The 27,942-nt window shown below is 35.7% G+C and overlaps 1 protein-coding gene across 4 annotated transcripts in view; it reads left to right on the top strand.

Annotated features, from left to right (window-relative positions):
* Positions 1-27,942, top strand: part of MAGI2 (membrane associated guanylate kinase, WW and PDZ domain containing 2) — a 1,483,072-nt gene that overhangs the window by 847,391 nt on the left and 607,739 nt on the right. For all 4 annotated transcript variants that reach the window (XM_050782786.1, XM_050782785.1, XM_050782788.1 and 1 more), the window contains exon 3: positions 7,624-7,743. In XM_050782786.1, coding sequence (XP_050638743.1) covers positions 7,624-7,743 — 120 coding nt within the window. The remainder of the gene's footprint in view (positions 1-7,623; positions 7,744-27,942) is intronic.

Genomic DNA, 27,942 nt, shown 5'->3' with positions numbered 1-27,942 from the left:
AACCATTTGGGAGATAATGTATTTTGTTTAGACATGTCTTTTGAGCAGAAGTACTGTATGCTTCCATTAACTCATGAAGGAGGTGTTGTTCATACAGTACTTAATTTAGCAATTAATAAATAAGCTGTTTTGTTTAAGAAATTAATAAAATATGAAACAAAGCCTCAACTTAGTAGCATTTTCTCTCTCAGTTCTTTTTCCTTTGGAGGAGTGGTCTGGTATAAATAATAAGAATAAAATATATAAATCCCAACTTGGATAATAAAACTTATTTTGGACTTTCCTATACACCACTTAGGAAAGCCCCAACCAAAACAGAAGAGCAATAAAAGAAGGTGAGCTTCAGCTATATGATGAATCATCTATATTCCCTCTTTTATTCTTCACATCTTCTACCCTATTTCTAGTGCTAGATAATTACTTGTTATTACTGTTGAGTCTTGCTTTGCTGTCAACTGTTCATCTTTTGAGTTGCAAAAGCAACTGTAATTATTTCAGCATAAAAATAAGGTAACCAAGAAATTTAACTTAATTGTTTCCTCAGTCTAGATATTAATTACCTTTAGCTGCAAATTACCATTGTACAACACTTCATTTCATGTCACATATATTTTCCTTATTTTTAGAATCATATTACTTTCCAAAGAGGTGTTCATAGATTTCCAATTGCTTTCTCCTTCTTCAGCCACTGTCTTGCCCATTGACATAACACCAACTAATATCCTTTCTTCCCAGACACAGATCTAAAATCATGCTTTCTGGCTTTTGTTGTATGTGCTATGCCTGCAGGTAAAATTAAATGACCTACTAATCAGGTTTTATGAGCACTTTCACACTTTTCAAATGACTCAGCAAATGGCAAAAACCTTCTAGCAGCCTAGGCCATAGGCATTACCTGTTTTACATGTCTGTCTACAAAAGATAAAAGGACCTTTGTAACTAGTGGCCAAGCCATTGTATACTACATCTTAGTGTGTAATCAGACAAAATGGATTTATATCTTGACTTATGTTTTTTTCATACCCAAACAGTAAAAAAGTCAATTTGTATCTTTAGGCATAATATTTTTTTCTTTATTATAAGTGTTAGCCTGAATGAAGGTAAGTGATTTAAAGCTTTGATTGTAATATATTCCGAAAGTAAGATACCACCAATGATATTTGTGAAACTGTAGTATTCCTAGTAGCACTATTAATATTACTTAAAAGGAATGCAGATATTGTTGGCATGGTGTTTATGCTTTTACTTTTTATCACGCCTTTTTATATCTATTATTTACCTCAGTGCATAAGAAAATTGATGAAGAAGTAAATAATGTTTTTATCGAGGATCACATATGTAAAACATTAAAACAAAAATGGAATGTAGATGTCCTCAATTTTTAATCTAAGAATCTTTTTATCACACCATTTTATCACACCACATCATTCTTTCACTTTAAAAAAAAAAAAAAAAAACTTTTAGGTTCTGGGGATATATGTGAAGGTTTGTGACATAGGTAAACTCATGTCATGAGGGTTTGCTGTGCAAATTATTTCCTCACCCAGGTATTAAGCCCAGTACCCAATAGTTGTCTTTTTTGCTCCTCTCCCTCCTCCCACCTTCTGCCCTCAAGTAGACCTCAGTATCTGTTGTTTCCTACTTTGTGTTCCTACGTTCTCACCACTTAGCTCCCACTTATAAGTGAGAACATGCAGTATTTGAGTATTTGGTTTTCTGTTCATATGTTAGTTTGCTAAGGATAATAGTCTCCGGCTCCATCCATGTTCCCATAAAATACATGCTCTTGTTCATTTTACGATTGCATCGTATTCCATGGTGTATATCTACCATGTTTCTTTATCCAATCTGTCACTGAAGAACACATAGGCTGATTCCATGTCTTTGTTATTGTGAATGGTGCTGCAGTGAACATTCTTGTGCACGAGTCTTTACAGTATAATGATTTATGTTCCTCTGGGTATATACCCAGTAATGGGATTGCTGGGTTGAATGGTAGTTCTGTTTTTAGTTCTTTGAGGAATTGCCATACTGTTTTCCACAATGGCTGAACTAATTTACACTCTAATAACAGTGTATAAGTGTTCCCTTTTCCCACAACCTCGTCATTTTCTTCTTTTAAAGATGAGGGTTGACATGTAAGTGTCTGTGTGTGCACATACACCAGTCATTAGAACCCACCATGCACTGTCATGTTTATCAATCCTTTGAAAATGATTTTGATAGCTCAAAAATACCTGTGTCGGGCACCAAGGTGTTAAGCCAAATGACCTAAGCTAATCCAAGCAATAAGTGAAATAAGTGAAATTTCTCTTTAAGGATGTAGTAATTCTTTCTAAAATATAATCAGGCTCTTTCTGGATCCCCTGCTGACTTCCAGCAGTCTCCCGCCTAGCTATCACTCACCTGGGTAGTGTACAGCCTACCAATATTGTGGGTCTCTGCTCCCCTTCAGGTCCTTTTCTTACAGTCTCTTCTCCTCCACCCTTTTCTCCATACTGTCTAAGCTGACAGAAATCTCAGTATTTGACCCACTAAACTGTGCGTAGGTTCTAACAATATGATTTATGGTCAATTAATAAGATTTAACCCTTTATAGCATACTATATAACTTTTTATTTTGTATTTATTATCTGCCTCTCCCTATTAAAATATTAGTTCCATGAAAGCAGGAATCTTAGTCTGTATTATTCAGAGATATAGCTCAAGCATCTAGAATAGTGCTTGGCACATAGTAAGTACTCAGTTAATATTTATGGCAAGTAAAAAAAATCTATGATGTCATTTCTGTTCTTTCAGGCAATAGTACTTAACATATAATCTTTGTCGGGTATTTAAAATGTGCTAGACATTGTCTTAAGTATGTTATATGAATTATCCCATTTGTTCCTCACAATAGCCCTATGAAGATGCTACTACTATTGTTCCCATTTTACAGATAAGAAAACTAGAGTTTACAGAGGTGGAGAACCTTGCTCAAGGTAATACTGATAACAAGCGGCTGAGTCCCAAAAAGCACAGGCAGCTTACTTTCAAAATATCATCATCTTAAAGGTAGTTTCTTTTTCATCTGAACCAAAGAGTAATTCTAATGGTGGAAATTTTAGTTTAAAGAGAAAGAAGAATGACACATGACAAGCCAGAAAGGAGGGTATTACATAAGCAGAAAATTCTTACATTATGTCCTCTCACACGTTCCATCAAGGCAAGCCCATATAAAGAAACTCCACAAGCTGGCATACCATGAGAATTGTGTTTTATTGTAAATAATAGAATCATGGCGTTCTTTGATTCTTCTTGACTCTCAGTATTTTTCTCTCTCTCTCCCTTTGCAACCCACTCTTTTGACTTTAGATTGGATAGACAAGCCTTTAGAGAGGAAATGTGATCAGCCTTGTGCTTCACCAGGGCTCATCAGGAAGTTCAGTGATGAACTAAAAGAGGGAGACAGGCACACCAGTGACACAGTTACCACCTGGTCCAGGAGGGCGGTGCTGGGGTCAGAGACAGTACAAACGGGAAGGATGATGTTGTGGAGCTATGGGACATAGAGCTTGCCAAATATTTGGAGATGGGATAAAGGAGTGAGGGAGGACTCAAAGGTAGGTGACTCTGAGGTGAAAGTTTCAAACTAGCATGACTAGAAGAATGGTGGTGGCATAAACAGGGGAACGAGATGAAGAAATACATTTTCATGATTACATTTTCCTGAAATGCTGTCAGATTTGCCACTAGTGAGGGTGGAATAAAGACATTTTCAGACTTGCAAAATCTCAGACAATGTAGCTTCCATGCAACCTTTGATAGGAAGCTTCCGACAGATGTGCTCTGCCACCATGAGGGTGTAGACCATAAAGATAGACATGGGGTCTAGGGAAGAGGAGAAACTGCACAAGACAGAGGCAAAGTGACTCCCCAGGATGATGGTAAAGGATGATCCCTGGATGGCAGCTGACAGTCCAGATTGGAGCTAGTCAGAAGCCTCCTGGAAATATTTCTTCAATAGGATAAACTTGAAAAAGTATAAAAAGTATTTGTGAACTTTGAGAGGAGATTTATCTCTCAAGGAGAGAGTTTATTTAATGAATAATGAATGGAAAATGGAAATGAAAACATATTACATCTAGAGTAATCAATAAGTTACACACGGCCAGGCGCAGTGACTCGTGCCTGTAATCACAGAACTTTGGGAGGCGAAGGCAGGGAAATCAAAAGGTCAGGAGATTGAGACCAGCCTGGCCAACATGGTGAAACCCAATCTCTACTAAAACTACAAAAATTAGCCAGGTGTGCTGGCACACACCTATAGTCACAGCTACTACAGCGGCTGAGGCGGGAGAATCACTTGAACCCTGGAGGCAGAGGTTTCAGTGAGCCATGATCTTGCCACTGCATTCTCAGCCTAGGCAACAGAGCAAGACTCCATCTGAAAAAAAATTTTTTTTTAAGTTGCACACAAAAAGTCAGTACACCACAAGTTTCAGCTGGGAATAGAATTACTAATGTAAACACTTAACACTAGTAAACACAAGATTGTTCCATTAGAAGAATGGAAGGAAAGCAGGAAGTGGTATGTGCAGTGGGGTTAGAATTGTAGACAAAAAAAGAGTTAGATTCTCATTTTCTTTAAAATCAAGAAATAATTACTAAAGTAAAAAATCAAGAGGCATATTAAAGTATTTAGAGATTTGGAGGTTAAATTAATCAGCTAAAATCAGTGTGTTTGACTCTGGATAAAAAGAAAGGGGTACTGGGGACTGAGGGTCTGCTTTTTAAAAATAACAAGTCTTACAGAATTGTTTGAAAACTTAAAATATCTGTATATGTAACTTTGTCAAATAAAATATTTTATTTATTTAATTTAAAATATGTTAATTCTAAAAGAAAGCAAAGGAAAAGAAATTTGTCTTAGGAAGATGGATGATAATTCCAGTAAAGGCTTAATTTTGAAGGAAAAATATTAAAGTAATACAGATAAGAAAAATGAAAATTAGGGAACTTTAGGAAATTTGGTTTCAGATTGTCTCTTACTTTACCAAGAAAGAATGAGCTCATGTCTTCTGCAAAAAGTCAAAGCAGCTGAATATTAGAAAATGTTGGGAATATAAGAGAGAGAGAGAGACAAGAAGACACACACAAAAGAATTATCAAGCTTCAGGAGGATCAAACTGACATTAAGTAATCTGAATTTGTGGAGTACTTTGTCAAAGAAAGTTTATGTTTTTTTATAGCAACTGCTGTCAATAATGAAATAACCAACAGTGAACATGGGGGTTAATTAGGAGTGGTGAAATCGTGAAGGTGAACTAAAGGAAAGAAGAGATTCTGGTTTTTTCCTAGCCCTTTAGTAGTTAGGGAGGCAAGTAAAGCAGATTTGGGGAACATGAGGGAAATTACGAGAGATCAGGGACTGGAGATCATAATTAGAAAGAAGATTAGAATAGGAAAAAAGGATCAGAGACTGATGTCAAAGATGGAGGTGGCAGCATTTGAGATTTTAGAGCAGAACTTCAAGCCACAATGAGGTAGGTGAACTTTCAGTCCAAGTAGGTAACCAGCATCAGTTGGATCAATAGCAATAGTTTATACTCACTGATGTTGCCTATCACAGAAGGAAGAACTCGATCATAGAAGTCTGAAGTGCAAGATGGAGATGGAAAGCCATTTAGTGAACTGAAAGTACTGATGGGCCTCCCAAGAAGAGCACAACTACAAATGTTTACTAAAATTCGGTACAGCCGTGTTACTCCAAACAAGTCAGCAACCCTGGAAATTGCCCTCAATCATGTGATCCTGGTGCTCACATGGTGCTAGAAATGCATTACCATACTGCAAGCAGTTAATTAAAGTGTGTAGCTTCTGAAATATGCAGATAAATTAGTAAGGAAAATTGAGTCTTTGTTATGTGATTTTTTTTCTTAATGATTGGAGTGTGTTCTAAATAAACAGAAAAACAAATTGATTGCCAAAAACCATATTAATGCACTTTTAATTCACAAAGGTTAAGCACATAAAAGTTAGAATATCAAAAGTTAAGGTTCTCATAGAAACATTAATTTGACAATATTATGCATACTAGATGAAGGTGGTTTGTATTTATAGCATAAAAGCAGTAGGAAATAACTGCAAAATGTGATTCAGTTAAACAAAATAACCAATTCAGGGAAAGTCATTAAATATGATTATGGAAAAAAATTGTTTTGCAACCCCCAAAGACAAGTTATAAAACTTGATTTTAGAAAATAATAACTTCAAATCTTAAAAAATGTTTTCAATAGGAATTATTCATTTTTATCCAAAATCAAATTTTCCTGGCATATTGTACATTCTGACATTAGCTTCTGCCTCTCAGTTGCAGTCCAGATTTGATTCTAATAGACCAAAAGGAGAACTGACTGGCTATTTTCATGACCTAGTTGATAAAGATTTCAAATGCAGAGAACAAAAATAAAATTTAAGGATTTAAAATACTTTTTTAGCATATAGACAATATGGGGGAGTCTATATATATGAAGCCTGCCAATGTACTACCTTATATATTTGGCCTCTATATTTCTGCATACTTCTTTGCATGTATGAATTATGTAAATTCCAATCTGACCATGAAAATGTCTTCTGTAGGTGGCGTAGAAAAAGGAAGAAGCTTAGGACATATTCAGGGAAGGAAGTATTACCTGGAAACAAACCTGCAGCCTTGAATATGTTTCTGTTTCTGCTCTTGCCTCACAAACTGGACAGCATGCCTGGAAGGCTGTGTTCTTCAGGAGAGCTGGACTGAGCTACAGTCTGAGCAGCTGATACTCCTGCCACTTTGGCCCTCATAGCTCCATTCCCTCTATGGGTGATGGAGGAGTCAGGAACAGTGGTCCCATGCAGTAACCCTTGGTAGGGAGTCACTTCAGTCAGAATTAGTGGCAGTAATGAAAGAAGGAAGGCCACATAAGGGAGAGCCTATGTGATGGAGTCAGAGAAAGTTTCCTCCTGTCAAATTAGATACTATATTCCCAGCATCACAATTACTAGTACAATTTAATTATAACACAATTCGAATTATTATTTAATTTTAAGTAGTAGTAAAGGTTTGTGATCCTTTAAATCACATAAAAATGGTTTTGGATGTAAATTTAACAAATGAAAACCAACAAACAGTCCTCCCAAGAGAAAGCAGATTATGAAAATAAAAAGATAAATTGACATTTTCCTAAGATCGCTACTTGCCATTGTATTTTATGTCATAGCGCAGCAGTCTGCAGGACAATAGAGGTTCATTCATGGAGTGAAATATATAAATTCCTGAAGTAGCAGACTGCTGGCTCAATATTCAAACCACCTCTTCAAAAAGGGCACAATGTTCTGAATTTTTCACTGAAAAATATATGCAGCTGTATCACATGGCAATGAACTCTTTATAAGCTTGATGAAGAAAAGTGCTTTGTACATTTACTTTCATCTTTACCCCCTGCTGTTTTCTGTTGCCAAACAAACAGGAGGACAAATGCGAACTGCCAACTTGCAGGATGTACAAACAAGTGGCACTGAATATTCAGAAGTATGGTGGTATTTCTAAAGTTCAACAACAAATCCCTTAGCATCTTTCTTCTGTTTTTACTTTTCTTTATTCAGGCACCACAAGGCCACATAAGGAGGGTGAGGTCCCTGGAGTGGATTATATTTTCATCACTGTTGAAGATTTTATGGAATTGGAGAAAAGTGGTGCTCTCCTAGAAAGTGGGACTTATGAAGGTAAGCACAACGTTCCTGAGAAATCTCTTTTTTGTTGGCCTCACATTTTTCTCATTTGATGGAAATGCATTGGGACACCAGGTTACCCATGGGCTGTTTGGGTTTGAGAGCTTTAATAAGATGAGTTTAGAAATGTATCCTAAAAATGTTAAAATACATCTCAAGTGTACTTTTAATATGCCTAGAGAAAATAATATATATTTTAAAATATATTATATATATATATACACCCATTTTATACACACACACACACACACACACACACACACACACTGAAGTATTCTTGTGATTGTCTCCTGAGATTAAGCTGTGATCTTTCAGATAAAATGTCTTTATCTCAAGATGTCATCTAAAAGAAGGCAGGGCTAGAATTCTAGTTCTGTCATTATCTCTGTGTGGCTTTCTCAAATTACTCTACCTCACTGGCCTTCACTTTCCTCCTATGCAAAATGATGGGGTAGAAAAAATATGATCTGTGAATGAACTCCAAATCTCTACCACAATAGAAGTCTCCTTGTGTACCCAAATCAAATGTGAACAACAAATGAAACCAAAACCTTGAATGCAGGAACTATGCCTCAGTGGAAGAGGCACTGAAACATAAGCCAAAATCTCTGTTTCAAAAGAGGCTTCGTTATTTATCTGCTACAAAAATTAAGTAACAGTTAATGTCACTAAACCTTAGTAGTCTCATCTGTAAAAGTGGAATTATGGCATTAAAAATGCAAATAAGTAAAAATATGTTGAAATGATTGCATTTATCAATTTGGGTAACATTTATATGCATCTAGTTTATATCTAATGAAAGTATGTATATGTATATATATATAATGAAATTATAACATAACTAAAAAGGTAGAAAATAATTTTTCATTCCTACTTCACAGTTATAAAGTATATGTATAGATTATTAAGTTCAAATATTAGTTTTATTGAACTGCAATTGATAGTGATATTAAAAACAGAATTCATGATATATACTTTGCTGCTTAGCCTGTCATACATGCAAAGTTCAGCAAACATCATCAAATAACTTGGGTTTGCCATGTTAACAGTTTGGCCCTCTGCTTTCTCCTCAGTTTATAGTCATGTGTCTCTTAATAAAAGGGATAGTTCTGAGAAATGCCTGGTTAGGTTATTTCATCATTGAGGGAATATCATAGAGAGTACCTACACAAACCTAGATGCTACAGCCTGGCACATTCTAGGCTATGTACTGTAATCTGTTATTTCCAGGCTACAAACCCATACAGCATGTTACCATACTGAATACATAGGTAACTGTAACCCAATGGTAAGGATTTGTTTATCTAAACATACCTAATCATAGCAAAGGTTAGGTTGAAAATATGGTATAAAAGATTAAGACAGGATAGCTATATAAGGTACCTACCATGAATCGAGCTTGCAGGACTGTAAGTTGCTCTGGGTGAGTACATGAGTGAGTGAGTGATGAGTGAATGTGAAGGCCTAGGAAATTACTATACACTACCGTGGACTATATAAGCATTGTACACTTAGGCTGCATTACATGTACTTAAAACTGTTTTTTCTTCAATAATAAATTAATCTTAGCTTACTGTAACTTTTTACTTTATAAACTTTTCCATTTTTTTTTTACCTTTTGACTCTTTTGTAATAACACTGGGTTTAAAACACAAACACATTGTACAGCTGTACAAAAATATTTTTTCTTTACTTGTATCCTTATTCTATAAGCTTTTTTTTCTATTTAAAATTGTTTTACCTTTTTAAACTTTTTTGTTAAAAACTAAGACACAACCACACACATTAGCCTAGGCCTACACAGGGCCAGGATCATCAATATCACTGTCTTCCACCTTCACATCTTGTCCCACTGGAAGGTCTTCAGGGGCAATAACAGGCATGGAGCTGTCATCTCCTATGATAACAAAGCCTTCTTCTGGAATACCTCCTAAGGACCTGCTCAAGGCTGCTTAACAGTTAACGTTTTTTAATAAGTAGAAGGCATACACTCCTAAAATAACAGTAAAAAGTAAAACATGGTAATTATCTAAGCCAGCAATATAGTCATTTATTATCATTATCAAGTATTATATGCTATACAAAACGGCATGTGCTATACCTTTTTTTCTTCAAATTTTAAGTTACATAGGTAAATACGTGCCACAGTGGTTTGCTGCACAGATCATCCCATCACCTACGTATTAAGTCCAGCATCCATTAGCTATTCTTTCTGATGCTCTCCTTCTTCTCAGCACACACCCAAAAGGCCCCCAGTGTGTGTTGTTCTCCTCATGTGTCCATGTGTTCTCATCAACCAACTCCCACTTCTAAGTGAGAACATGCAGTGTTGGGTTTTCTGTTCCTGCGTTAGTTTTCTGAGGACCATGGCTTCCAACTCCATCCATGTCCCTGCAAAGGACATGATCTCATTTCTTTTTATGGCTGCATAGTATTCCATGGTATATATGTACCACATTTTATTTACCCAGTCTTTCATAAATTAACCATTCAGGATATAGGCATGAGTAAAAGTTTTATGATGAAAACACCAAAAGCAATTGCAACAAAAGTGAAAATTGACAAATGGGATCTAATTAAACTAAATAGCTTCTGCACAGCCAAACAAGCTATCATCAGAGTGGACAGACAACCTACAGAATGGAAGAAAATTTTGCAATCTGTCAGACAAAGATCCAATATCCAGAGTCTACAAGGAACTTAAAAAAATTTACAAGAAAAACACATTAAAAAGTGGGCAAATGACATGAACAAACACTTCAAAAGACATACATGTGGCCAACAAACATATGAAAAAAAGCCCAACACCACTGATCATTAAAGAAATGCAAATCAAAACCACAATGAGAGACCATCTCACATGTCAGAATGGCTATTATTGAAAAGTCAGAAAACAACAGATGCTGGTGATGTTGCTGTACTTTTACACAACTGGTAGAACGGTAGGTTTGGTTATGCTAACATCCACAAACACACATGAGTAATGCATTGCACTATGATGTTACAAGGGCTGCAGTGTCACTGGGAAATAAGAATTTTTCTGCTCCATTACCATTTTATGGGACCACCACGATATATGTGGTCTGTCAGTGACCAAAATGTCATTACACAATGCGTGACTGTTCTTAGTTTAGTGACCTGTAGTTATTCAAGAACTCAGTATTTTGAAGTTATTAAAAATATTAAAAATGTCTTCCATTAGCATTTATAAGACAATCTAGGTGGAGACATTTATCTAAATTGCGGCTGAGACATTGAATTGCTTCTTGCCACATTCACAGGAAATAGGCAAAAATACCCAGGAAAAGGAAACAGTTTTACGCATTAGTGCTGTACCTTCTTCATATTGTCAAAAATAAAAGATAGTAGAGATGGATTGAAAACATTTTAAATAAAGAAGTTGTGTTAATAATATAAAGCTGCCTTAAACCGTATGTGAAAAATAACTGTAAATCATGGAAAATAATTTTATCAAAGATGTTAAATAATACATTTTACAGAATAATTTCCCATGGGCTTTGTGACATTATTTAGTATCATTCATTAGTTTTCATCCTTTTAATAATAATGTATTATACTTTATAACCTTATTTAAATATCATTTATGTAAGAATGAACCAATGGCTTACCATATGAGATCATTAAAAGAGTAGCATGATTAACAATATGACTTTTCGTTTATAAAAATGAAGACTTTGTAAACTGATTTTATATAAGCTGAAAAATTACATCAAATGTTAATGGTAAATCTCCATTGTTCTCATGATACACTAGATGTCGTGACATTTAATATCAATATTTTAAAATACAGCTTAAATTTTAGGTTCCAATTCACTTTTGAAAGTAATGTCCTGAAACTGTATGAACATAACCAAGTTTTGTGAGCCAGAATAGGTTACTCTGAATCTTCTTCAGACACCTTTTTAGTATGGCAGTTTAGTTTGCTGGGTTTGGTGCCAACTTAATTGGCCTAGTGTGCATAGAGCTGGTTATGGAGAGTAAGGCTGACTTACGTATAAGACTTTGACAATTGTATTAATATCATTGCTTAAAAATACACATTGTATACATGGATTAATAAGAATTTCTTTTCTCAGGTCACATAATGACCTGCGTAAACACCTAGGGAACATTCTCAAACCTCAGGATCTTCAGATTTTCCTGTAACTATAGCTGAGGAATTAGCAAAATTCACCTAATAAAAATTGCTGCATTTCTTCACTACTCGTCATAAGCTCTAGACCTAGGGCTACCACTTAATGTGTTTTTGGGGGGTTTTGGTTTTTTGTTTTCATTTTGTCAGGGAAAACTAAAGAATGTCTTTTTGCACTGTTGGTACTTTCAGGATATACAGAATTCTGTGCTGCTCAACTAGACAAAGACCTGAGAACTTTTATATTGAGAAAGCTAGCAATTAGTGGCTTAATAAAAAGCCTCATTTATTTAAATTACACATTCTCCCTTCTGCAGCGTTTAGGTCATTGCTCCCTTTCCTCCTCCTCGTCTAGTGCAGTCTCATGCCTTTGCAGTATTGTTTACAGCTCTGGGTCAGACCAGAAAATTCATCTATGATATTCTGTGAATACACCAACAAAAATAAGGAATTGAGTTACAGACCTTCTGTTAACTACGTGGGGTCTGTAAAACTGAAAGAGGGTCCCGGAATCTAACCCACACACCAGAGCAGCAAGACTGCTAATGAAACTGGAGGTAGAGCCATAACCCCTGTTTCTTCTTGCTCATCTGAAATGCTTCCAAAATTGGTGTAATTATTGTCAGGGATATTAGGAACTACTTCATTTTTTTTTTTCTATTCACAAAGATCAAGATAATCCTTTATAAAATGTCTAGTTTAAGCTGCTAATCATAGAGAAAACCAATTTTATGGTGTTTCTGTGCTTCAGCCTCACCACTGGGTTTTAGAACAGGAAGCACTCACCTGAAAAATAATTATGAGGAAAAAGCATATTTTAAAAATATTTTTATATGTGTGCATTTTTCTTTTATTGCTAATTCTCATTTTAAACTTGCTGGATAGATGTGGCTAAAGCATAATTTGTCCTTTGGTTAGAAATCAGATAGATTGCCCTGATTTGTAGTCCTGCCTTTTAAGCCTTTTAAGAAATTAACTTAAAGTCCTTGTTCCAAAAGAGCAATTTTGTTACTTCCTGGATCCTGCAAGGAAGGGCTTAATGTGCTTTAGTTACCATCTATAGCTATGCCACATGGCTGTAGGCAGGGTTTTAGTTGATTCTTAAAGCCTTTCTTCTGCTTCCACCCCCCTATTCTGAAGGCCTCATTTGAATTTGATATAGAACATCTGCTGAATAGCCTTGCATGTGAAATGCCTGGAGGACTTGGCCATGATGGTACCCATCAGGTGTTGGTAAAGGGACTCTTTTGCATGACTTGGATGATTTCATCCTCACCTTTCATATTGAATCAAGTTTAAAATTTAGTTGATAAATTTTACTGTTAATAAATTGATTATTAATAATCCATTATTGATTAATAAGCCCTACTGATGAGTCTGACAAAATCTCAAGTAACATAAAAATGATGAACCTTCATGTTAGGACTGAAGGTGTTGACTTCCTGTGAAACACAGACCACAGAGCTCTTTGGATGAATGCAGGTAATTCCCTTGGATTCAAGGTCACCTACAGGTAAAGGTGAGATGCCAAGAGGTGGAATGAAATTAGTAAATATGGCACTCTAAAAAGTACTCCAAGTACCTGTAAGGAAGACAGTTCTTTGGGAACTGTCCAAAGTGCTGAATTAACCAGGACTCCAAATCAGCAAATCCTGCCTGACCTACTTCTTCCAGGTTTCTGTGATTTTATATTCGTGGTTTCACTCAATACTTAGCAGTTGTCTTCCTCAACCTGTGTGCTGAATGTCATCATTAACTAAACCTGCCTCCCCTGATCCATGCCTGGACTGATTTCATTTAATTCACCTACTGAGATAATCCACAACTATATTCCAGAACACCACTTCTGTTGTAACATCTGCTACCATATTAGAGTGTTTTGTTTTTAAAATAAAGCTATTTTTCTATCTATTGAAAAGGTCATTGATCCTAGAGTTAAATGTTTTCTTTAAATGGACATAAGCCCAATTGTAATATCGTCCCAATTTTTAAGAGGATCAAATCAAGACCAGCAAGTTATTTAGGCATCTGACAGAATACGGTACAAATACGACATTTCCCTCCTCTTAATGTTGTGGTTTCTTATAATCGTGGACCCTAGTATACACATAGACTTGAGCCTACTGCAAACACCACACCAGGTTTCTTGAGCAATTTTTTAAAGTTTTCTCATAACTACATAAAGGAGTGCTATACTTCATGATGTAGCACATAAAATCCTATAGAAATTTAAGTATTAAGTACAAATAATTTTCTAAATTAAGCTAAACACTCCTATGATGAGATAAGATGCATAACAAATGCTACACAAATATATTTCATTTTACTAAAATCAGCTTTTATTTTAGCATAAGTTGATGTTGAAAATTTTAGTCAGAAATTTTGAATCTGCAATCAAGATAGCATCGGGTGATAAAGAGATACTCATAAAAGAAATCATTATTGGCACCACAGATCATCTTGAGCAAAACTATTCTATCAGTTCAAATTTCTAACCACTGAAATATAAATAATATTTTTTGAAAGGCATATCAATGCTTAAATTGATGCTAAGATTTTTGTCATTTTAGAAGATCAAAATGATTTCATGTTTTCCCTTTTCTTTGCACGCTATTACAAGAGGAAATTTTTACTGTGTAAGTAATAACCTTCATAACAGCAGTAGATTCTTGGCGCTTACAGTTAAAAGGGTCCAGCTGTTTTTTATCTTTCCAGGTTATAGCATGTTTTACTTTTGACTCCTGTTTCTGGCAATATTTCTGTTGTGGAAGATTCTAGGCCACGCATTCGGGTGTACTTTTTAGGAACACTGACCATTTACAAATAAAGCTCACTAAATGTTTATTTGACCAGTAGAGGAAAACATAGTGAAGTTTTATACCCCTTGAAGGTTTTAAAATGCCAGAAATTTTTGGTAAGTGATTCAGTTTGTTTTCAGAATTATTGACAGATAGTGTACGATTTTTGCATGCTATGTTCGTCCAACATAAGGCACTAGGAATGGAAGTGTCATTGTCTTCTACAATGAAGTACAATTTGCTTTCAGTTTAGGAATTTTTTGAGCCTAGCTTTTTCGAAATATGCAATATAAATGCCTATTTCTAAGCACATTTTTCTCCCCAAAGAGACTAGGACTGACATAAGCAATTAATGATTTTAATATTATCATGTAAATCATATAAAAGTATTAACTTAAAGACTAATACCAGAGAAAATGAAGTGATTTGCTCTGACACCTTAACTACAATATTAACCTGTTTACTGTTTGTTCTGTAAGTTTTTTGTTCCATTGTAGCTGACAGAAATATAATTAAAGTAAGGTCAATATGCATGGGCATAGGATTCACTTCTTTGACTCTCTCACAATCCATAATAATATTAGATAAAACCTAAGGTTCAGAAACTGTGATGTGACAGTTTAATTCATTTTCTTCTCACACTCATATTTTAATTACAATGATTTGCTAACTCTTTTGCATATCTCCTAGTGATTTTTTATGTTTTATTTTTAATGGACCAGTAATAATTGTGTATGTTTATGGGACATAATGTGATGTTTCAAAACATGGCACTATGGAATGATCAAGTCAGGCTAATTAACATCTCTAACACTTCAATATTTGTTGTTTCTTCATGATGAGAACATTTGAAATTCTTTTTTTAGTGATTCCGGAATATACAATACATGATGAATAACTACAGTCACCATGCTGAGTTATAGATCACTAGAACCAATTCCTCCTTCTAACTGAAACTTTGTATCATTTGACCAACATTTCCCCTTTATCTGTCCACCCTCTGTCCTTCACAGCTTCTGGTGACAACCACTCTACTCTCCACTTCTATGAGTTTGACTTTTTTGAATTCCAGATATAAGTGAAATCATGTATTTGTGTCTCTGTGCTTGGCTTAAATCACTCAATATAATGTCTTCTAGGTCCATCCATGTTGTTGCAAATGACAGAATTTTCTGCTTTTTAAAGGCTGAATAGTTTCTATTGTATATACCACAATATGAAAATCCATTATCTAATGATTGACACTTCAGTTGTCTCCATTTTAATCTGAAACACTTCAAAAATTCACCCAGAAAAAAATGTCCTTTGAGTGGGAAGAAGAAAAATCATGACTTCAAATATTTTACTTATATTTCTCCCTACTGTGTTAACAAACAGAACCTATTAACCTTGATGAATTAGGTGCATATTTTCAAACCCTCTGTGCTGTTTTTCTGAGTGGACAAAAAATTGGATAACAAAACTGATAATACATCATAATTTAATGTGTGTATTGCTGCAGCTATGAATATATATTGTAATATATTCACTGGATCTGACAACTCCATGACTTTCGAATACAGTAAATTTCCTCATTCTATAAGAGGCACATGAGAGAGTCTTGATGAAATTGATCCCAGCTGTTTTTAACTTAAGAGTCCATGTTTCTCTGAAATATCCCCATAGATATAAGCAGTGGCCTTTTACATGTCAAGTCTTGGATTTAACACATAGACCTTAATAAAGCAAACATTTTATTTACCCTCGTCTTTCTCAATGGTGCCCTAATGTGATGACAAAGGTTTTTCAGAGATTTGTTCTATGCATTAATGATTTGAAAGCTATACCCTGATGCCCTGTTGTATCAGTCATTTTTGTATTTGAATTTAAAATCTGAAAAAGAAAACTTCAGACATTCTTTCCTTATATCTTCTATATTCCTATTTTGGGGGACAAAGAATAAAATCTAGTTGACCTCAGGTCTATTATTTCTCTCAGGGGAAATAGTGATCATCCACATTGGAAAAATCAATGCCCTAATTTTTATTGCTAAGTAACTACTTTATTTAAATCATTGATATCCAACCAAGTTATAACAGATGTAGATGGTTTTATAAATTATTTTATAAACTGCAACTTTTATTCAGACTGCACAAAAACAATATCTGAAACTTTGAGGCCTCTATTGACCATACTGTAAATAGAAATACTGAGCGGCCTGATTAAAATGTATAAAGTAATATTCGTCAAAATACTCTGTTGCCTATGTTTAAAAGCAATCATGTTATAGAATATTCACACTGTACAAAAGCTCCGCCTTATTGAAGGCTTGGAAACCCTTATGGCAAATCATTCAAATATTATGGCAAATCATTCATAACACTAGATTAAAATTTAATATCAGTACCTCCTTGACTAAAAGTTCTCTTAGATCCATTACAGGTTGTATCTATATGTAGCAACCAGATAAAATCAGGATCAATTGTCCACATATCATGGCTGTAGAGAATGATTCCATGAAAGGGTATTCTGAAACACTCTACAAATATGAATTTTTAGGGACCAGTCGAAAGCACAAATTAATATAAGTTACAACAAAATGGAAAGTTTGACTTACACTGTCTTCAACTTACTTATTTTAGCTATAGTGGCCTCCTTTCTGTTTCTCAAACAACCAGCACATTCCTACCCACACAGGATCTTGAATTTGTCATTTCATTTTCCTGGACTACTTTTCTTCCTAATATCCACCTGTTCCTTTTTGTCACTTTGTGATATTCATCCAAAAATCTGGTCTTCAGGGAGCTCCTACCTGACTACCTTATCCAGAATTGGATTTGCTCTGATTTTCTATTCCGTTCCAATTATTTATTTTTTATTGCACTTGTAACTGACCATGTATTCTATATCCATTTGTTTGTTTATTTATTGTCAGTATACCTCACTAGAAAGTCAACTCAGGGGGGTCAGAAAATGTGTTTGAATTACTGTTCATTTTCAAACAGAATAATCTCTGGCACCTAAGCAGTGCTCAATAAAGGTGGGTTGAATGAATCGATGAATACCTGAGTTTCTGCTTCTAACCCAACAATAAGAACCCCTCTACCCCCACTTAGAGATTTAGCCTGACCTAAGACTCTGGGACATATCCACTTCCTAGTTCAAAATGCTCTAGGCCAATACTTTGAAGCTGCAGCATCTATTTGGCCTTAGAATCTAGTCCTGAGTTAACCACATGTCATAACTCTGATAATTTTGTTTTTGTCTTAATTCTCGTCATTAACATTGTGTGTCTCTGTTTCTCTCATACGTTTCCCTTTTATCTGGGATGTTGTTCTTATCTTGCTATGGCCATTCCCGTAGTGTGGTTTTCCCTACACTAATTCATAGTGTATCAAATCGCTCAAACTCAAAACAGTACATTTGGTCAACAAAACTGTACCTTCAGTCACTCCCTACACACACACACACACACACCCCAAAGTTCTATGTATTTTACTACCTATGAAATAATAATTACCATTCTCTAAAATTGCTGTCTTTTTTCATGTTTTCTTTATTTTTTCTCCCAAGTATTATGAAGACTTCCTTCATTTCTCTGCCTTCTAATATAGAAAGTCACTGGAGAGTTAGAGAAAAAAAGTAATGATGTTAAACCTATGAAAGAGGTAGAAAGGTCCTGGAATATATTGGAAAATATACAAATTCCAAAACGTATTTTAAAACAAAGGAACTGGAATGTGTGTTTTCTCATTAAGGAAATGTAAAGGCTTTGTAAATATGTGAACATGTGGGACTTGGGGTTTATTAGCTAATTCACATTTTCTGTCTGCTTTTTGATAAACTATAAGGGAGGATAAGTTTGTTTATTATTCCTTTTTTCTAAGGATTAATGGAAAAACTGAAAATAAATTTTTATCGATTAGTCATTGTTCCCTGCTAAGATTTGCACCTCACCTTACCCTTCTCTTTTTTCCTTTTACGTTAGAGTGACTTTAAATTATTTTATAATGTGTGAAAGCTTTATTCCTTTCACTGATTAATGAGTAAAATTATAAACCTGAAAATGCATGTTTTAAATGTGAATACTAATAGTAACCCAAATTAAAACAACATGTGGAGTCAATAAACAAAAAGTTTTAAACAATATACAATAGGCCCAAAATGACATAATCCTGACAATGATGGGTAAATAAAAGGAACACATTTGAGTTAAAATTTTCCAATAAGTTTTCTTTCTTCTCTTTTACCTCCATACCATATGTAAACATACTACAGCAAGGGGTATGCATTTGGCGAGAGAAACCTGCCCTTTGGCACTGGGATCTGGCACTGGAGGATGCCATTTCCGAAAAGGATCTGTTCCCTTTTGGCTGGTCCGTAGGAACAGAAAGGTTTCTTCATGCCAGGTCCCTCAGGATCAATTCTAGAAGGATTAAACACTTCCTATTTCTGCCCCTGCTCTCTAAGGATGAGAGTAAATGGTCTCCATGATACTTCCAGAGAAAAACTTTTTGATGTAGCTATCTGGTTTCCCTGGAGATGAAACAAGTGTGATTATACCTGGGATGAAATACAACACATTGCAACAAGGGCAGTTGCTAACATTTCTACCTTCAAGGATATCTAGGAATACTAATTTCCAAAGAGTGTATACAGGTTAGATAATTTTAACTACTCTCCTCCCTTCTCCCCTATTCCCCTTCAATTTAATAGGGGTCTCATTTATGGTAAAATGTAGCAGCAAATAATTAAAGAAAATGTGTATAATGGTGTTTGCAAGTTAGGGAGATGTGGGATGGAGACTCCTGGAGACAGGCAGGTTGACAGCCTGACAGTGATGGAGGACAGAGGGAAAGTATAGAAAGTTGACAGAGGAATGCAAAAACTGAGTCATCCAGGGTCATTCTTACAGTGGAACTGCTTATCAGTCTGGCAGAGGTAATCAAAATATTGCAACCCAGCATAGCTATTGATTCTCCTAATAATGACCCTGAGCTATCTAGAAAAGGTTATGTGCAGAAAAGTAATATTCAAAAAAAATTTCCTTCAAAGATAATTAAAATTCAAAAGTTTGGACTTCTGAAAGAGAAAGGCTAGAATATTCACCTAATTAGAATACTACATTCCTTGAAAATGCCAGACAAATGTAATGCAACTCTTGGTATAAAATATTTTAACTACTTTCTATTTGGAAACTATTTATTATATATATTCAAATTTATACTCAAATTAAGATTTGACTAAATTGTATCTCAGAAATGCATTCTATAAATGCAAACAAACCTGATGATGTTATTACATACCTAAAACATTCTAAGTATATATAAATATACTTTTAAAAAGTGATTAGATATTTTACAATTATAATAAAGTTAAAAACTGCACATTCTTTTTCCCCAATAATGTTTCTTATGAAGTCAGAAGTCTTGTATGTGGCATATTTGTAAAGCAGCTAATAAATGTGCTGGATTTAAAATAGATATGGAAAACTATTGGTGTATTACCAAATTGTTAAAATTGACGTATTAATAAAACACAAATTTACAAGTTTATCCTTTTTTTTTTTTTTTTTAGAAACCTCAGCATGATAGTATCTGGAAATGTTTTCTCTTCTTCTTCCTCTTTTTTTTTCTTTCACTTTTGGGACACTCACCTGTCCCCCAGAATTCTAAGGAGTAAAAGCTGCAGGACACTTGCTTCAAAGGCTGTGTTTTTAGTTGGAGAGGAAATAATACATCACTATCTTGGTTGATTTTCCTGAAAAGCCCACATTCACAGTTTGCTGTAGAGATTCTTTTTTTTTTTTTTTTTTAGATGAAGTCTCACTCTGTCACCCAGGCTGGAGTCCAGTGGCACGATCTCAGCTCACTGCATCCTCCGCTTCACAGGTTCAAGTGATTCTTCTACCTCAGGCTCCCATGTAGCTGAGATTACAGGCATGTGCCACCTCACCCAGCTAATTTTTTGTATTTTTAGTAGAGATGAGGTTTCACCCTGTTGGCCAGGATGGTCTCAAACTCCTGACCTCAAGGGATCCACCCACCTCAGCTTCCCAAAGTGCTGGGATTACAGGCATGAGCCACTGCACCAGGCCTCTTTATATATTTATCTTAGAGGCAAAACAAAATCAAAAGTTAAAGACATTTGGCCTATTATACTGTCACATTTTTAATTCATGTGCATAGTCCTGTCTTTGCAATAACCTTCATTTTAGTATACTCCTTGTTTTTCTTTTAATATTTAGCTCCTGTTTTCATTCTCTCACAATTTAAAATATTTTCTTTTTACTAGCCTTTCAAATGTTTTCTTTCTACCAAAAGCTAACTGGCATTATTTGCTTTCTGTATTTTTACTTTGTTTATCCTTTGCTTTCTTCTGAGAATTAAGAGTCCTGTGTGAATTCTCTACTACAGCTCAACTTTATATCCTGGAAAACTTCCTCTAGTGGGAAATGCTTCATTTTATACTTCACTTGATCTTATTTCTTGGTTCTGGCTTTTACAAATTAATACATTTTTTCTTCCTGTAGAGCTATGGGGAAAAACAGTGAGAATAGTGGAAATGACATTTGCTAATGTACCCACAAGGCAATGACTCATTGTCGACTACACAGGAAATTTAACTAAAATGATTTGTCTGTCCTGTATAAGAAGCTACACTGTCTTAGAAAGGGGCATGCTCATGGGGTATTTTGTTCAAATGAAGATTGTATAGTTTGGCATGTAATGTGTTCAGAAACTGATATAATGTACCCTGATTCTTCACACTTTACATGTTATTCAGTAAATCTAGTGGTGTATTGGCGTCTTCCTTTAGTAAATGGGTCTTACTACATACTTACATTTGCCTGAAGTTTGTGTGAATAAAACTAATCATTTAAATGACATATTTCATTTCTCTTCATAATTTAATAAATTATATATATCCCTTGTAGTTTAGAAAATGTCATTTTCCCCTTTTATTCTTCTTTAATCTTCAGATCCTTATTCCATTAATGAGACAGGCCTCTCTTGTCATTAGGAGGCTGGCAAGGGGAATACAAATGTTTGCCTCTAAGTATATAAGGGTATTGCCCTAACAGAGGAAAAACAAGGTGGTTTATTTGTTTTCATTTATTCTTGTTTTCCTATGTTATTTTTTAATTTAAAATTTAGTTTATTTCTAAAGCATCCTGTTGATACTCATTCTCATGTTAACTGGTTACATTCCCTTTATTCATGGTTTTTCTTGTGTTTTATTTCTTGGATGCCCTTACAATTATTATTTATTTAATTCTATTACGTACAATTTGAGACCACACTTGCTTCTTGGTAAACTCCTGTAATTCCTTACTATAGAATTAGACTCAAGAAACAATAGTTATTTCATAGAATTACTTATATTTCTCCAATACAGGTTTCCAGTTACTCAAAATATTTTTTCGCTTTTCATGTTTCATGTAAACTTTTATAACTCTTCTATTACCGGAAAAAAAAAAAGTGTCCTAATAGCATACAATTTTGAGAAACAGTAGTAGAGGTAGAAATTGTATAAGCGAATAGAGATGCATAACTAATAATAAATGAAGGTAGATCATGTTTGCCTCAAAATAACAACAAAATAACAGTGGTATCAAATTTGAACTTAAATATATCAAGACAGAAGGATGAGAAGCTGGAGTTTGGATTATAGACAGAAGCTTCTGGGGGTAGTTGGGGCAATCAAGTTATTAGAGGAAGAGTCAACCTTGATCAGCCTTGCTAGGCCAGAGTGGATTCAGGTCAATTTTAGGAAAGTCATTTACAACCTTTTTGTGCTGGATGTCCACTTTCAAGCATAAGACTTGTTGGCAGTACACTTGAAGAAACTAAATACAATCATACTACTGCACCATTCAGAAGTGAGTGAGTGTCTGATGGAATTGTTTGCATCCTGGGCTGTACCTGTGTGTTGTAGGAAGTTTTATCTCTTTGATGTCAACTAAGCCATACCACTGTGTACATCACATTTTCCAACAAACAGCACTGGAACAGAATCTGTCCTCATTTTCCACAAAAACAACAATTTATACAGCTGTATTAAAATGCAGAAGATAGACAGTAAAAAGTCGCAGTGCTCCAGTTAACCAAGGCTTTGGTAGGGAATGCCAGAATTATTTGTCCGAGTATGTAATAGAGGCCTAGAAATCATAAGTTCAAATGCCAGTCTTGGATTTGCCATGAACTCAGTGCTGGACATTTACTAGGAGGGCTCTATGTGCCCTGTATTTAAATGACTGATAAGTTGCACAGGCTATAGGAATGAGATTTGTTCTGAATGATCTTAAAGGAGTGAAACAAGGAAAAAGAATAAAGATTATGGCCTGTTATAAAGAAATGCTTTATCATAGCCAGGGCCAATGAAATAATAAATTTAAGTTAGTTGCCAAACGCAGACTAAGAACTCTCTTGGTAGAGTTGTTCTAAAGGGGATACACACCTGATAAACATTTGGACTGGTGATAACTAAAACATCCACAACAACACCAGACTTGATACTTTGCATATACAATCTCCAATTTTCACAGTGGTTTTTCAATGAAAGTATTATGTTAACCATTTTTACAGAGGAGAAACCTGAAGCTTAAAGATGTTTAGTAACTTGCAGGAAGTCTCTCAAGTAGAAAGGGGGAAAGTTGAAATTGCTTCCAGCTTTCTTTGACACATAGTCCATGCTTGGAAGACCTGTTTCCCATTGGGAATGTATTCAGTCAAATAAAGCCTGGATTTACCCTATTTCCCTTTCCACAACAGGGTGACTAGCTTTGCTCTTCTATTTGTGCCTCCTTGACCTTCAGTTTTCTTCCAGCCATGATATCTATCATTCTAAACCAGTGTTTCCTAAAGTATACTTGGCAGAACAGAAGACATATGAAAGTCTATCCCCCAAAGAGGGAGGAAACCTGTGGTCAAACAAGTTTGGAAAATGTAAAATACTGCCTACCATATTCTCTTTGGAAAATTCATATTACAGATTGTATCTTAAAATTTTAAGAAGTCCCGCAATAAAGAATTCTGTTTAAATTTGTACTTCCAGCATTTTTCAAACTTCTTAGACCATGGAACGAATTGCCATGGAGCTCTATTAACATCTCCCTGGAATTCATGTTCTGGAGCACATGTTGGAAAACAACATCATTCAACCCTCCAAGTCTCCACTGTGTTCCCTCTAAAGTCAAGTGGTTGAACTGGATGCCCTTTAAGAGTTCTACCAGCACTATACTATGTAGTGATAGTTTTCTGTCCACACAGCCAACTCTGCCTCAAGCAGTCACTAGGACTCAGCCTCTAGAAACTAAGTTAGCCTGTCCTCCTCCAAGGCCAGTGTTCCCCATCATCCTGAAGCAATTGGATTGATAGAACAGTAGAATGGCCTTTTGAAGTCACAATTACAATGCCAACTAGGTGACAACACTTTGCACATCCGGGGCAAAGTTCTCCAGAAGACCATGTATGCTCTGAATCAGCATCCAATATGTGGTATTGTTTCTCCCATAGCCAAGATTCACGGGTCCAGGAATCAAGGGGTAGAGTGGAAGTGGCACCACTCACCATCACCCCTAGTGATCCACTAGCAAAATTTTGCTTCCAGTTCCCACAGCATTACATTCCACTGGCCTAGAGGTCTTAGTTCCAGAGGGAGGAATGCTGCCACCAGGAGACACAATAGTTCCATTAAATTAGAAGATGGCCACCTGGAAACTCTGGGCTCCTCCTAAGTCAAGAGGCTAAGAGGGGAGTTACAGTGTTGGTTGGGGTGATTGGTCTGGACTTATCAAGATGAAATCAGTCTACTACTCCATAACAGAAGTAAGGAAGAGTATGCATGGAATACAGGAGATCCATTAGGGTGTCTCTTAGTATTACCTTGCTCTGTGATTAAGGTCAATGGGAGTCTCTTAGTATTACCTTGCTCTGTGATTAAGGTCAATGGGAAACTACATCAGCCCAACCCAGGCAGGACTACAAATGGTCCATACTCCTCAGGAATGAAGGTTTGGGTGGGTAGTAGAAGAAGGTAGTCATCAATATTAGCTATGACCAGGTGACCAGCTGCAGAACCAAGGACTGTAACTGTCATGAGCATTTCCTCGTTACTTTGTCAAAAACATGTTTGTGAATGTATGTACTCATACTAAGAAAATATCTTCATTTTATTTCCTTTTATCATGTGACTTAAGATTTATTGACTTTATGTTAACTTTATGTAATAGTATTTGGGTTGGGGATTGGTGTGTTTCCAGTTGTATGAAGCACAGTCCTATTATGTTAGGCATAATTATGACCTTATTGTCTTTACTGAAGATTATGATCTCAGGAGCTATATATGGATTCAAGTTGACAAGGAGTGGACTTGTGATGGTTAATACTGAGCGTTAACTTGATTGGATTGAAGGATGTAAAGCATTGATCCTGGGTGTGTCTGTGAGGGTGTTGCCAAATGAGATTAACATTTGAGTTAATCTTGAGTGGGCTGGGGAAGGCCGACCCACCCTTAATCTGGTGGGCACAATCTAATCAGCTGCCAACAAACATAAAGTAGGTGGAAAAACGTGAAAAGACAAGACTGGCCTAGCCTTCCTGCCTACATCTTTCTCACATGCTAGATGCTTTCTGCCCTCAAACATTGGACTCCAAGTTCTTCACTTTTGAGACTCAGACTGGCTCTCCTTGATCCTCAAACTTGCAGACAGTCTATGTGGGACCTTGTGATCATGTAAGTTAATACTTAATAAACTCCCATATATATATAGATACAGATATCCTATTCTGTCCCTCTAGGGAACCCTGACTAAAACAGCCAGTCAGCTAACTAGCAGAGAACAGGGGTGATAACAAGGACAAAAGTGGTTTTGCCCTTAATTTCGGTATCATATAACTTTGTGATTCTAGAACAATTTTCCTGAAATTTCTCTTTGCATAAATTAAAGTGCCTAACATCTCTTAAATCCTCCCCTTCAAAACAGTATTTTATTACATAAATCAACATAGGCATATCAGGGATTAAATTGTAACTCTCAAGTCAGTTACTAGGATAACAACAGTATGAATAATAATGATAGCAATAAGAAAATCTTTGATAGAATTTACTATGAGCTAGACTATTCTTAGCTACACACACACACATTATATATGCCTCTATATATACATACACACACACACACACATTTAGTTACCACAAAAACCTTGCAAAGTAGAAACCATTATTATCTCTATTATACATATGAGGACACTGATACCCAGAGAGGTACAGCAAATGATCTCAAAGCCAGTTGGGGACAGGGGAAAGCATGGAAGGGTAGAAGTGTGTGAATGGGGAAAAAGAGTCTGTGAAGAGGATTGATTTGAAGAGTTATGCCATGACTCCTCCACCCCCCCCCCCAAAGCAAAGATGTGAAGGGTAATTACTCCTTTACCTTAAGTCAAGAGAGGGACTTAATATGTGTCACCTTAGTGTGTGGCCTGATAGACTGGTGTCTACATTGAGCCTAAGAAATCAAAAGGCCATGCTTGGGCTTGAGCAGCCTATGATAGCTGAAAAAGGAAATTAATTTGCTCTCTCAGCCTGCTGTCACAATGCTGTGTGTTTCATGATCCATATTGGAACATGTTCAAGAGAAGCCAACATGGAACTGTCTTATGTTCTCTTGAGGGGTTTCTCGAGAGGTTCCTGTCTAAAAGGTTAAAGTGGCCAGGTCATGGGAGGCTGAAAGCCAAGCTGAGCCAGAAGAATGGGCCAACTTGGAGAGTACCAGAGGCGGGATGATACTAGCACAAAGGGATTCAGAGCTCTCATGGATCTGTGTGCCACCTCTGAAACTGAAATTGTCTATGAGGATGTAACATAGAGCACAAAGGCATTTGCTATAGTCTCGTTATTTTAGCAAAAAAGAAAGTTATTGGACCAGTATTTTGTACATCACAGAATCAAAGGAAAACTAGAACCAGGCTCTGGAAAGACTAATCAAGGAAAGTTGAGCAGCTAAACCACTACCAAGGTCATAGGGTAGAGTGGATCTTTTCCCATTATTTAGTTTTTAACACAAATTCCTCTCAATACAATGCAGTACATTTTACAAAGAGACTCTTTTTTTTTTTTTTAAGTTTGACTTCTTTCTAATGAGATGGAACATGTGGTTCTGTTTCCATACAAAGGAACTTTGTTAAGCATCTCTGACTTCTAACAACTAGTAGGCCTGCCAGCCTCGGAAACTGGACCCCACCACTAGACCATAGCCACTGAATACTAGATGATATTCCCAGGCTTCTCTGCTTCTATAGGTCAATCAACCTAGATTCAAATTCCCTGGCAAGAGTATCTGATTAGCTGAGATTGGGTCACATGACTGTACCCTAGCTGCCAGAAATCAGAGTGATGTTTTCTCTCATATCTCTGCAGAAGATGCCCCCTCTTACAATACTCACACAATGGTGGATTCCTCAAACATAGGGAAAAGGTCAAGATGCTTGGCAGGCAAACAATGCTCACCCCTAGTATAATAGGCAGACATACATAACAAAGAACAAAGGTCCTTGTAATAGTTATGTTTAAAAAGCAATGGAGTTTGGACTATTGTTAATATAATTCCATTACTATCCAGGGGCTTGCCAGGCCTTGGAAAATTTGAGTTACCTTTAGAAATATGTATAAAGAATGGAGAAAGGAATATACATTTAAAATTAGAAATTGGGAGGTCTTTTCTGATGGAAGACACAGTCCATATATGTGAAAAGCAGATACAAAGAAAGCAGAAACTGTAAAGAAAATTGTGGGAGGGCATGGTAAACAGAATACAAGGGCATGTTAACTGCAAGACAAGGAGAAATTTTATAGAGCAGTCACTTTAAATATATTTTAAAACTTTATTGATGCCATAAAATTCAAACACAATAAACATGATTCTTTGTCAAAAGTAGGCCATCATATGCAAAGATACATTGAAGTCATATGTAAAAGAGAATCCAGAGGTAAACCATCATATTTTGTAGAATATGTACACAAATAGCTTTTTCCAGAGCATTCCAAAAACTAGCACACAATGGAAAACATGTAAGAAAAATAGTGCAGACACTGGAATATTTATATTCTTCACCTTCTCTCTTCTTTCTTCATGGTTCTCCTCTCTGTGTATTATCTTTGACTACTCTCTTTCACCTTTTCTTATATTTGTGACTCTGCTGGGCTTCACAAAGTGGGTTAGGGTCTTAGTTCTTTTCCTTCCCAGTCTACACATACACCAGT

This window comes from Macaca thibetana, chromosome 3, assembly GCF_024542745.1.
Source record: "Macaca thibetana thibetana isolate TM-01 chromosome 3, ASM2454274v1, whole genome shotgun sequence".
Taxonomy (NCBI): Eukaryota; Metazoa; Chordata; class Mammalia; order Primates; family Cercopithecidae; genus Macaca; species Macaca thibetana.
This window is presented reverse-complemented; position numbering and strand designations above follow the sequence as displayed.